General features: G+C 44.5%; 1 protein-coding gene across 1 annotated transcript in view; it reads right to left on the reverse strand.

Moving 5' to 3' along the window:
• Positions 1-13,144, reverse strand: part of WASHC1 (WASH complex subunit 1) — a 472,355-nt gene that overhangs the window by 175,027 nt on the left and 284,184 nt on the right. Inside the window, exons 3-4 of the mRNA XM_086949478.1 lie at positions 2,087-2,198; positions 1,399-1,545 (exon numbers count right to left, since the gene is read on the reverse strand). Of these exons, the coding sequence (XP_086805604.1) occupies positions 1,399-1,545; positions 2,087-2,198 (259 nt within the window). The remainder of the gene's footprint in view (positions 1-1,398; positions 1,546-2,086; positions 2,199-13,144) is intronic.

A 13,144-nucleotide genomic window follows, 5' to 3' on the forward strand; every position in this document is an offset into this window, starting at 1 on the left:
GTGCGTTTTGGTGAAACGGAATGTATTTGGCAGGGAACCCTCTGACCCTGCACTGCACCGCAGTCTATGTGTCCTGGTCCCATTGGAGGAAGTGAAACAGATAGAATATATATATATATATATATATATATATATATATATATACACACACACACACACACTGAAACAGGCAAAACGTTACAGGGACGTTCTAGTTAGGTTGAAATTTAGCTATTATAGTTATATTTATGTTAAGAAACTATAACTCGTTGCCTAAGGTTACTTAACTGCATGGGATCTAGTTTCTTCAGATGCAAACGGTCAGCAGACCACCATTTCTGACAGCTTTTTAAAATAAAGCATTTTTATTGTTTTTAAAGGCATCCCATTTTCCTGAAAGGAAAACGGGCGGCCTAACCAATGAAGTAAAGGTTCCTGGGGCTAACCCTTTAGACTTTGGGCATATTCAAAACAGCCAATGTCTTTGGTCATACTATATTGTGGTTAGGAGGGCTGGTGGTGTGGCAGGTTTTGACCCTCCAGCAAGATCAGACACTGTGATGTCAACAAGACGCCCACTGTAATGGAGGCTGAACTGGCTCGAGGAACAAAGTAAGGGTGCAGGCCTGGGTGTTAGCTAAATCCGCTTGTTCCAGGGACTTTAAAGTTAATCAAGTCTTTGTCAAAAAGTCCCCAAATTAAAGTTGCAGCAGTTTCCTAAGCAGACATAACAATTATTAAACTTAATAATGAATCCCTAAGCTTTCCTAAGGAACAGCCAGCCCTGCTACAATGCCACTAGCTTTGAGGTGCTAGTCATTGTAAGGACATGTTTAACAATAACCTTTACAAAACCTACTCTTGCATTAATGGGTAGTAAGGCTTGCTTAGGGGTGACTTTTACATATATAAAAAGGATTGTTTAAAGCCTATCAAATGTCTTTGTTTTTTTACAATCTGCAGTTAAAACTTGGACCACTGTGCTACTCATAGCAGGCATGCAGTCATGCTTGCATTGTCACTGCAGAGGTGGCACAATGAGAGCTGCAGCCCAGTAGAGACATTTAACTGACATGCTTTGTGCACACTATGGGCACCATATACTAGAAATGTATAGGTAAGTTAAAGATGCCAATTAGAGGTATACCAATTTTATCATGTTGAAAGAAGGAGCAGAAGCCTTTTTCTGCTGGTTAGCAGGGGCGAAGTTCACCAAGTTCTACAATCAGCAAACACATGGTTCAGCAAATAATTTGAAAACAAATTGGGGTGATTGTGCATAAAGGGAACATTTCTAACACAAAGAAAAGGCACTGGCACTCTTTGAAAGACAGTAATGTGTACATCCCAACACACCATCACTTGCAATGCTTCAGACCGTTGAATTGCCCTCACAAAGAACGAGAGATGAATAACTACCTGCAAGGCTTTTTCCTCAAGTAGCCGATGCTTGCTTTGAATCTTACGCCGTGCCCGTTTCTGTAAAGATGGGTCTTCTGCACCACTGAAAATGGAACTGTACTGCTGCAACTGGTCCGGGGCAGGGTACTTGGCACTGGAAAACACCTATGTAGAGAACGTGACAGTAAGTTCAAATGCATGCCAAGAAATAAATCAGTTGGGCCAGCAGTCATGCAAGGTGTGATTGAAAACAAAAAGAACTGATGAGCTGGTAACTAGATTTGTTCCTACTTTCTTCCAATACCTCACTTACTCATTAAACCATTAACTAGATTCTCACATCCTCTCTTGCTTCTCTAATCTCTCTAGTAACCAAAAGCGGTGCTTGGGATGTTTACTATCTCTTCCTCTGAACGTAGGCCTTAGATTCCACACCCTGAAGACTCCATGTACTGTGTGGTACAAATATAATCGAAGAAATCGGAACCTCCAGAAACATCCATAGGAACCTAAGGCTTTATATACAAGCTGAAGAAAGCTCAAATTTAATTCACATATGGAGGAAATATAATTTGGTCTTCCTATATCCTAAGTCTTCATATTTAGAAGAAGGGCCTGAGGATAAAACGAAGGTGCCAAGCAGCTGGTGAAAGCTGAAGGAACAAGCACACAGTATACATGGAGTCCACATCAGGTACAGGTTTACCTTTATGGCCTTCTTGCTTCCTTTTAACTTCTCGATCTTGGCTTGCGCAAGAGTTACCCTTTCACTGATAGACTGGAGCTGACTCCTGTTGGTCTCCACGCGCTCGGAGATCCTGAAAGATTAAACATGGCTGAAGTTAGCTTTTAATGAGCTGAGTGAGTAAAACAAACACAACCCTGGCACCAACACTCCTAACACAGCAAGGATGGTGAGCCCCTGATCCGTGACTCAAAACAGACAGGCGTGCCTGCAGTTCAGGTAACTGAACTTCAAAATATTTCTCCCAACTCGCTTACGTAAAGGGTGAATTTATAAAAGGAAGAAATGCGTCACTTACCTGTAACTGCAGTTATCCAGTATTGGTGTCTTTCATAGATTCACATGCCTGAATCATTCCCCGTCGTCGGGATGGGAGTCCCCGGTACATAAAATAGCAATGTCCTACAGACATATATGTAGAAAAGTAGGCCTAGAGGCCTCACCTTAGTAACATATCCATGTCCTTTTGTAAAAAGGACCAAATTGTAGAGAACAGCCAATCAGATGCCACCTCCCTCTTGAACCTTCCTGTTCAAGAGGGAGCCTCAGTCCCTCAGATTTTCGTACGCACAAAGCTAAGTAGGCGTGTCACTGAGAGAATTAGGTGAGTCCTTCCAGGGAAGGCGGGAGGGTTGCATGTGAATCTATGAAAGACACCAATACTGGATAACTGCAGTTACAGGTAAGTAACGCATTTCTTATCCAGTATTATGGGTGTCTTTCATAGATTCACATGCCTGAATCAGAGTATCAAGCAATACCAAAAGCAAATTTCTGATGGAACAGCAAATACCAGTCCTTAGATAATACATATCGGGCGACTATGAACCATCAAGCAGCATCAGTAATCGCATTAGTAAAGAAATGTCCATACCAGAGTAGGATGGAGGGATGGAGGAAGGCTCACCTTACTGGAATAGATGGCGTAACACTGCTTGTCCCACTGCATCCTTCATCAGCTCGGTATCCAGGCAGTAGTGCTTAGTGAAGGTATGCGTCGACTTCCACCTTGCCGCCCTGCAAATGTCAATGACCGGCACACATGCAAAGAGTGCCATAGAAGTGGAGATAGCTCTAGTGAAGTGCGCTCTCACTTTGGAATGTAATGGCGGTCCAGCTTGGTCATGACAGAAAGCAATGGCTGCCGAAATCCATCGGGAAATGCTCTGCTTGGTAAGTGGTAGACCCTTTCTAGGTCTGCTGTAAGCTACGAAGAGCTGGTTAGATTTTCTGAATGCTTTCGTTTTGTCAAAGTAAAATTTCAAGCATCGTTTGAGATCTAAAGAATGGAGCGATCTCTCAGCTGCTGTGCTTGGGTTTGGAAAGAAAGAACACAGAACTACAGGTTCATTTAGGTGGAAATCCGATGGATCTTTCAGGATGAACCTAGGGTTGGTTCTTAGGATTACTCTGTCATTTTTTAACTGTAGAAAAGGATCTTGGATTGAAAATGCTTGTAGTTCACTGACCCTCCTTGCAGATGTGAGCGCCCGGAGGAGTGCTGCCTTCCAGGAAACATATTTAAGGTCCGCTCTGTGTACTGGCTCAAAAGGAGGCTTCATGAGCTGGATTAGAACCACATTGAGATGCCAGGTAGGTGGCAACATCCTCACTGGCAGGAAAGATCTGTATAATCCCTTTAAAAACTGCTTAATCAGCCTGTTTGACCAGAGAGATGGACCCGTAAAGGTTCTCTTAAATTGCTGCCAAGTGCACTTTAATGGATGAGTGGGCTAGGCCCGACTGTGCCAGATGTAAAAGGTAAGGTAAGTTCTGCACTGGTGAAGAGGAGAACGGCCGAATTCCTTGATCTGCACACCAAACACAAAAGCGCTTCCATTAAAGGGAATAGGTCTTGGTTGTGCTAACTGCCCTTGCTTTTGCCAGAATATCTCTAAAGTCTCGTGGAATATTCAGATTGTGGAACTCTCGGAACTTAGGAGCCAAGCGGCTAACCTGAGAGACTTCAGATCCGGATGTTGAACCTGCTTGTCGTTCATTATGAGTTGGAATCTGCCGCAGGCGGATTGGCGGCTCTAGGGATAGGCGGTGGAGCTCTGTGAACCAATGTTGCCTCGGCCAAGTTGGGGCTATCAGAATCAAAGTACAAGCCTCCACTTTCATCTTCCTGAGGACTCTGGGAAGCATCGGGAATGGCGGAAAGGCGTACGCAAAGACGTTGCGCCATGCGATGGAAAATGCATTCCCTAGAGATCCTGACTGGGGATGCCAACTTGCGAAGTGTGGGCATTTGGCGTTCCATCTCGTCGCAAAGAGATCGATTTGCGGCGTGCCCCACCTGGAGAAGATCAGGTCGATAACTTGTTTATCTAGCTCCCACTCATGCAACGATGTCTTTTGCCTGCTCAACGCGTCGGCAAGGACATTGTCCGTGCCTGGAACATATTCCGCCCTTAAGGTTACGTTGTGGAGTATGAGCCAATTCCAGATTTTTTGCGACTCGTGAGGGAGTGTGAGCAAGCGCGTCCCTCCCTGTTTGATCGGGTAGTGCATCGTCGTAGTGTCTGTCCTGACAAGCACTAGTGAGTTTTTGATCCTTGGCAGGAATGACTGTAGGGCCAGGAAGACTGCTCTCAGTTCGAGAAGGTTGATGTGAAGCTTTTTCTCTGAAACAGACCATTTGCCGCTTATCTGCAATTCCTGCAGGAAGGCTGCCCAACCCTCCAAGGAGGCGTCCGTTGTTATGACATGAGGAGCTGCCGGAAGGAGGAACGTCAATCCTTGAGACAGATTCCGCGGTGACATCCACCAGCGTAAGGCCTTGACCATCTGCACTGTTACCCTTATACGGTCGTCGAACGACCCCGTGCATTGTGTCCACTATTTTGACAGTGCTTCTTGCAAAGGACGCATCCTCAGGCGGCAATGTGGTATTAGCAGGATGCACGATGACATCATCCCTAAAAGGGACTTGAAGAGACGAACTGTAAGCACTGTTTGAGGCCACTGTCGAGGCTAGAGAAAGGAGCTTGTGCTTTCTCTCCAGAGATGGGAATGCTTTTGCGGAACCTGTGTTCAGGGTTGCCCCTAGAAATGTGATGGATTGGGAAGGCTGCAGAGTGGACTTCTCTCGGTTGAGCGTAAGGCCTAGATGGTCGAAGAGACTGAGACAGGCGTTGGAGGATCTGGAAGTGCCTGTGAAGGATGGTGCCTTTACCAGCCAGTCATCCAGATATCGGAACACTTGGTGACCGTTTTGCCTGAGGTATGCTGCCACTGGGGAAAGACATTTGGTGAATATGCGTGGCGCCGATTTGAGACCAAAAGGCAGGACACGAAACTGGAAGTGCCTGCCCGCTACTGCAAACCTCAGATATTTTTTGTGAGTTTTGTGAATTGGGATATGAAAATACGCGTCCTGTAAATCCAGTGACGCCATGAAATCTCCCTCCTCCAGAAGATCTAAGACTTCTTGGATCGTGACCATGTGAAACGACTGCTTCCTTAAGAATTTGTTTAATGCCCTGAGGTCTAGTATGGGCCTCCATTTCTTTTTCTTCTTCTGCGCTGATGGTACCCTCTCTATTGCTTCCTTCCTGAGTATAACAAAGATTTCTCGCAGAAGCAGTCGCAGGTTCTTGTGGTGCATTGGGCGAGGAGGAGTCTTTGGAGGAGTACTCTCGAGTTCCAAGGAATGGCTGAATTGTATCAATTGAAGGACCCAACAGTCCGTAATAATTTTCTTCCAATTTTGTAGAAAGTGGGTTAATTTTCCTCCAATTTTTAATGATTTAGATTAGGTTTGGACTGGCTGGGTAAACAAGTCATTGTCGTCCCCTGTTCCTCTTTTGACCCCTTCCTCTAACGGATGACTTTCCATAAGAGGATTGACGGCCCTGTTGTTGCCTCTGCTGGTATTGAGGTCTACTCTGATTGGAAGAGTAGGATGACTTATTCTGGTAACTACCTCTGTGCGAGGGTTGTCCTCGTCCTCTGTTCCCGTCGAAAGGACTGATTCCTATACTGGAGCGTGCCCAGTGCTCTTGCAGTGTCAGTGTCTTTCTTAATATTTTGGAGTGCCTCATCAATTTTTGATCCAAACAAAAGTTTGCCGTCATATGGCATATCCAAAACTTTAGACTGCACCTCTGGTCTGAATGAGGTCGCTTTGAGCCATCCTTGCCGCCTTAAAACGGCAAGTAGGCGGAAATCCGTCATTGTCACATCCATTGCGCAATCTATGATTTCTGAAACTGAAGTCTGACCCTCCAGAAGGATACCTTTTACTTCCTCCTTGGAGGCATCCGGTAGTTCCGAGAGGTATGGGGCTATATCCGCCCATAGTTGTCTGTTATAGCACCCAAGAAGCGCTAGGGTATTTGCCGCTTTTACAGTCATCGCTGACATAGTGTAAAACCGTTTGAGTATGTTGTCCAATTTCCTTCCCTCCTTATCCGGTGGTGCTGATAAGGGTGACGAGGGATTTCTGGAGTTCTTTTGTGCTGCCTGCGTTACCACTGAATCAGGCTTGGGATGCCCTGTCAGACAGGCTGGTGCAGAATTTGGGGCTTAGTATTTTTTATCCAAACGCGGGACCACTGGTGAAACTGGATTTTGCGTCACTTGAACTCCCTGCGTCCATCGATAATCTATAATTGGAATAGATCTTGGCGATTTCTTCATAGGTTCTTTAAAATCGTACAGGAAGCATTCCTGCTCCTGGGATTCCATGGTAATTTGAAAGCGTTTAGCGGCCCTTTCCAACACATTGTGGAACCCACCAATGTCCACCGGCGGAGATTCTGAGGTGGCGGGTACTGGCGAAGGTATAACATAATTGTTCCATTCTTCATGTACAGATTGATCATCCTGTACCTCACCTTCCTCTTGTTGTTCTTCCTATTCTTCGTCCGAAGATTGAGGTATCGGCAACTGAACTCTCTCCTGCTGGATAACCAAGGGCGGCGGCCATGGTCTTGGCGACGGTGCTGCCGTGGTTGACGTAGGAGCTGGAGATTCTGGGAATCTCTGCTTGTAGTCTTGGATAAGAAATCTTAAATCCGACACCAAGGATGCTGGTAGGCAGACCATAGGTGTAATCTGTGGTTGAACTACGTGTTCTTGCACCTCCTCCTCATCTGAACTTTGACATTTCACAATTAGGTCTGAGGGGCTCGTTGCCTGAAACACATCCCCTTCGTCCGACTCCTCATCTTGAAGGAGACATGATGGAGGTAAACTCTGCACACGGCTAGGAGAAGTTAACTCCGGTGTCAGTGTCCTCTTGGAGATTTTAAGGTGCACAGAAGCTGCCTGAAAATCAGAATTACCCAATGTCGACGGGCCCGTCAACGGGGTGATCGTCGACGATGTAGTGTCGACAGTTGCTATAATCTGGGCGTCTGTCGTCGACGGGATTGGCGTCGTCGACTGTACAAAAGGATTCGTCGACGATGTTGTCGCCAACGGTATTGATGCAGCCGTCGACGGTACTTTCGTCGTCAGCGTTCTCGTCGACAGTGTCTTCGTCGATATTGTCTTCGTCGATATTGTCTTCGTCGACAGGGTCTTCGTCGACAGTGTCTTCCATGGGGAGGCCTTCGTGGATGGAGCCTTCGTTGACGGTACCGATGTCGACGGTGATGATCTCGTCGTCGACGTTGTCGTCGGCGAGGTAATCGTCTACGGGATCTTGGGTGTCGACGTCGACTTCTTAATGGCAATCGTCGACGATAAAGTCTTCCCCGCTGTCGACGATGGAGTAGTCTTAGTCGATGATGAGAATGACGACGATGCTGTCGTCGTCGAGACTGTCGTCGTCGATGTGGAGACATGCACAGGAGACAGCTCTCCTGGACGCTGATGAAGTCGTCAACGAGGTCGTCGTCATCGACCTCGCAGGCTTCTTGAAGGTGTGAACCTCCTTGTCAGATGCTGAGTTTGACATAGCCTCTGAAGACTTTCTTGATGTGTTCTTTGGAGGAGCGTCCAGAGGGTTAAGGGAAGCTACCCTTGGCCTTTTAAGAGACACTTTTGAGGAGACTGAAGAGCCCTCATCAGATGATTCCAAATTGTCTCTGTCCTTAAGCCTTTTGAGCCAGATCAAAAGGCGTCCTTCACGGTCTTTAAGGGTTTTGTTGAGAATGTCCGACATACCTTGCAGTCCTTAGCTGAATGATCAGGGTACAGGCAGTCCTTGTGCTGGTCATCTATATGGAGCCTTTTCTTTCCACAGGAGCAGCAAGCTCTAAAAAGACCCTTCTTAGGAGTGTCAGCCATAGTATACAGCTTTCACTTGACTGGAAAAAATCCAAAAGGTTGAAGAAAAGCTTTGAATAAACAATCCTGAGAAGAACTCAGGTGGAGACTCCCTTAGCACAAAGTGCGGTAGAAAATCTGAGGGATTGAGGCTTCTAACAGGCAGGTTCAAGAGGGAGGTGGCAGCTGATTGGCTGTTCTCTACAATTTGGTCCTTTTTACAAAAGGACATGGATATGTTACTAAGGTGAGGCCTCTAGGCCTACTTATCTACATATATGTCTATAGGACATTGCTATTTTATGTACCGGGGACTCCCATCCCGACGACGGGGACTGATTCAGGCATTTGAATCTATGAAAGACACCCATAATACTGGATAATATCAAAATCTGTGACAACAACATTTTATAACGTACTGTGCTTTTTCCTGCATAGTTAAAACACGAAACCAAGTAGAATTTTGCATATGACTATACAGACCAGCTATGAAAGTAACTTTCCACCTAGAATGCAGACCTAGAAAAACATAAGCTCTAGTCAGATAAATATGGTGCAAATATATGTAAAATGACCCAGTTCTTTGCCATTGTGATGTTTTAAAAATATTCAAGCGTATATAGAATGAGAGTTAAGAATCTAAAATATGAAATAAGCTTTGTGATTTAGTGTGTTATGCAGTCAAGGCAAAAACAACTTTATTTTGGTTTGAAAGAACCATAAAAGTTAACAGTAAAATTATCACAATATATAAAACAATTGCAATCAATAGGTTAAAAAAGACAATTCAAAAAATTCCAGGAAGGTAAAATTCGTTACATACAGTAATTGAATTGGAGCAGTATGGTAATATATAGTTAAAAAGATTCAAAAAGCATAAGATTCGAAATCTATAGTGAACGGTTTAGGACAACATACAATAAAACTGTTTGTTATGCAGGAGCTCTTTCTCATAGCATTTATTAATGGCCATAGAGACTTTTATGTAATTAGCTACCATAATACAAATATCAGGGGCAGCCATAATGGACAAGAGGTTGAAACCATCAATATATGTGCAAGGGTGGATTTTCCGTAATAATTGGATAAAAAATGTACTCCTCGTCGTTTTATAGAAGGTACAGAATAGAATGAAGTGCATTGTGCTTTGGCTCGTAGAATTGTCACACTGACAAGGTGTGAGCTTGTCAGCCCACCCTCTTTGATGTGGAAATGCCAACAAAAAGTGCAAAGCGCATAAACGGAATCTGGTTAAAAAAATCTAGTCTGCAAATCAGTAGTAAAAGTTAAATAATGTTGCAAGGGGCATCTGTAGTAGGCCCATCTCATCTTATTCTAAATAGAGCATTTTGGCCCTGGAGTAAAACGCCTCTTTAATAATGGCTTTAGCTTTTGGTGGTATACTGTCCGGATTGTCATGAAAGTGTCCCAATCCTATCTCATGGTATTTAACCCTCACAAAGCGGAGTTATGATATTTTTAGAGCATTGACCAGGTTTTGGCAGTCTATGATCACTTCATGTGAAAACATTCTTCAGATAGCCACATTTGTACCCATAAAAAAAAGGGGAGACAGCTATGCGATCCTCTACAAACTCTAGTTCCAGTTCCTTGTGACAGACGGTTGGGGGCACTATTCGGGGTCATCAATAACCTTTTGGTAAATTTGTTTTTCAATGTTTGCAGCTGATGGCTTTTTATGATGTTGAACTTCTAAGATAGCTGGTGCACAGCCTTTGAATTTCTTCAAGTTTAATTTTAATGCTAGTTTGAGTAAATGTTTTAGGTGTTCCACTGGTGGAGTCTTCCGTCCGTTTGACGACAATGTATACTAGATAAATGCTGTGCTTCCAAACTAGATTGGTTGCATCCCCTTGGGCATACTTTAGGTTCCTGTAGAAATGGACTCCACAAAGTTTTTACTCTTTTCAAGCAATATATTTAATTTTTCATTACTTCAATCTTCTTCAATGCGTGTCAGAAATTTACATCATTTCATTTCAATATATATTCCACATACGCTTAGATGGCTCCACACCCCTGCCACATATGTTGTAATAGAAAGACCTTTTGCTTCAGATAGGGTAATTAATTCCCTCACAGGCTTGTGTCCGAATTTACTTGCATAGCAAAATTGCCCATCTACAACCCTGTTTGGATGATGGGCTCTTGCTGTAACAAGTGGTTCCCAAATCAACTGGTTATTATATAAATTCCCCAGGTACGTGAAGTTGTCTACCTTTTCTATTCTCTTGTCCCGCACGACAAAGTTCTTGTTTTTTGTGGTCCTAGAGTCACATACCTTAATAAATGATTCAGTAAAGTTGACTTTAAGTCGAGTGAGGACATAAAATCAGTAAAAATATCAAGGGATTTCTGAAGGCTATTAGCGGTCGTTGCCATTAACACTGTCGTCTGTGTAAGCTAATGAGGGAATGGATGTGCTGCCAAGTTTAGGAAAATCAAATTCCCTACTTAATAAAAGGGCCTCCAACCCATTTGTGTATATTAAAAACAAGAAGGGGGCTAAAAATACACCCTTGTCGGACACCCTCTGTTGAGGCTATCAGATTGTTTTTTTCCCCTGGGTGCCGTATCTCATGGCGACTGTGATGTTGTAACCTCCGGAGGAGGGATACCAGTGCCCATCTTCTACACCCATGCGTTCCATCAGAGCCCACAATTTGGCCTGATTAACGGTGTCAATTCACTGGACAAATCCATGAAGGCCAGGTGGATACACACCTTTGCAGATGTTAATAATTAGGGACAGATTAAGGCACTGCTTGGTCGTGCCTAGTTCCCTCTTGAAGCCATATTGCGTTTTAGACATGACCCCTATGGTGATTCTCCAAGCGGGTAAGCAGGTACCTTAGCTGTGGCATCAATGACTGAGATTAGCCTATAGCATGATGGATCACTTCAATTGCCCTTTTTGAAAACAGGGACCTCTAATGCCTCCTTCTAGGATACATAATTAAAGAGACAAAGGTCCTAAGCTAAGGTGAAAATACAAATTGATACTATATAGACCACAATAGGCTGCTATATATTTTTCCTTGCCCAGCCGGACAGGGAATTTATTATAGATCAGATCAAGTGTTTAAGAGTTTAGATACATTTGGCAACAAACAATTTATTGCAGTAAGGCACAGTCCTGCACCGTACTGGAGAGGTAAGAAAAAATAGAAAGTAAAGGTAATAGAAAAGAAAGGTTCTTCAGGCAAAAAGAGTGAGCGATCTGGGAACTGCTAGAATCAATATTATCAGTGTTTCCCAGAGTAGCACATACAAACAATGTACAATGGTCAAACGTATGTCTACTAAAAGGAGTCGATGTTTCGATCCCGTGCTCTAGTTACAAGGGGATCATCTTCAGGACTTAACAAAGTAATTGCCTGGTTAAACAATATGTACGCCTGTTGGGGAAGAAAACAGGGAAAAAGAACAAAAAGACAATGCGATTACATAGACCAATGCAATATTCTCACCATATCTTCTCTTGTTGTGCCAAAGAGAGTGAATGCTGAGATAAGAAGGATATCCAAATGATGACACTGGCCTGGTGAGGCAGTTGATGGAAATCTGACGACGGTTTGTAAAGCGACTCCGGTTAGTACCAGGGTATAGCGGTTGCACTCTGGTGGTAAGTTTAGTATGCCCTTTGCATCCTCCCGCCTGAGTGGTGTGTTTACTGCGTAATTTAAATTTGGGTTATGATGATGGTGGCTGTCACCAATTAGCAAAACCTGTCTTAAGAAGTTTGTGACCCCCTTGCCTCACCTTTTGATTTTTTTCTAGGGGCTACTGTTTCCTAGGAAGCTTGATCGGGGAGGGTTTACGGGGCTGGGGGGTTTACGGGTGGAACCTCACAAGGGGCTCCTTCTGTGGGGGTAATGGGTTTTAGAACTCCGGGGCCATCCTATCACAGGGTAAGGAAACTGCAATTCGGTTGGATAGTGTTGTCCCTCTGCATGATATGTATTGGTGACTCCTGTAACATAAGGGAAAGAGGACCTTCAATATGTCCCAAGCAATCCAAAATGGGGGCCAATGCCTCTGAATTTACTAAGAGGAACATCTACCCCCCTCTGATATGGTCTCTCTGCCCATGCCCCTTCTAGTCCTACTACGTATTACGGGGTCCTGCCTGATTTTTTTGGTCACAGGTGAGGTGTGGTTTATGTGCTAATCCAACCACCTCTATTCCCTTCCTCTTCCTCCCTATTGCTGGAGGAGGTCTACTCTCCTCCAGGGTAGGGTTACAATCATGCATATTTCATTTAACTTTGAGAGGGGCTTCATCATTATTCCCGATTGTAACAACGGGCGAGAGTGGTACTCGAGTCCTCTGCTCAGTGTCCATGTCAACAGGATCTGTATTAGCGTCTGCAGGGGCTGGTGGGGGTAGGGCAGCAGTAGGGGCTAACGAGAATCTGCATTCTGCTTGCTCAATTTCCTTGGTAATTGCCACCACAGCTTTTTGAAGAAAGCCATCCAAAATGGTACCAGTGGGTTTTAAAGCAGGCGTGGCTTTCTGTTTGCCCATGAGTTGGTCAGCCCAGGTTACTGGCATAGTGTGGCTAACCAAGAGGCGGTGGCAAAATGCAGTGATGTGGTAAGCTTTTACTTTTTAGAACTCTGCAAAGCTAGGGCTTCTCTAGGGTTTATCCCGGAGGCTCGAGGTCAGAAGCCAAAGGGATGCAGCAGAAAGTTACTGCGGGAGAATTCCGTAGGGCTGAACAGCATAGAGGGACCTCCCACTGCAAGATGTCAAAACGTTTTGACAGGAAGACCACG

This window comes from Lissotriton vulgaris, unplaced genomic scaffold (assembly GCF_964263255.1).
Source record: "Lissotriton vulgaris unplaced genomic scaffold, aLisVul1.2 SCAFFOLD_1850, whole genome shotgun sequence".
NCBI classification, from domain to species: domain Eukaryota; kingdom Metazoa; phylum Chordata; class Amphibia; order Caudata; family Salamandridae; genus Lissotriton; species Lissotriton vulgaris.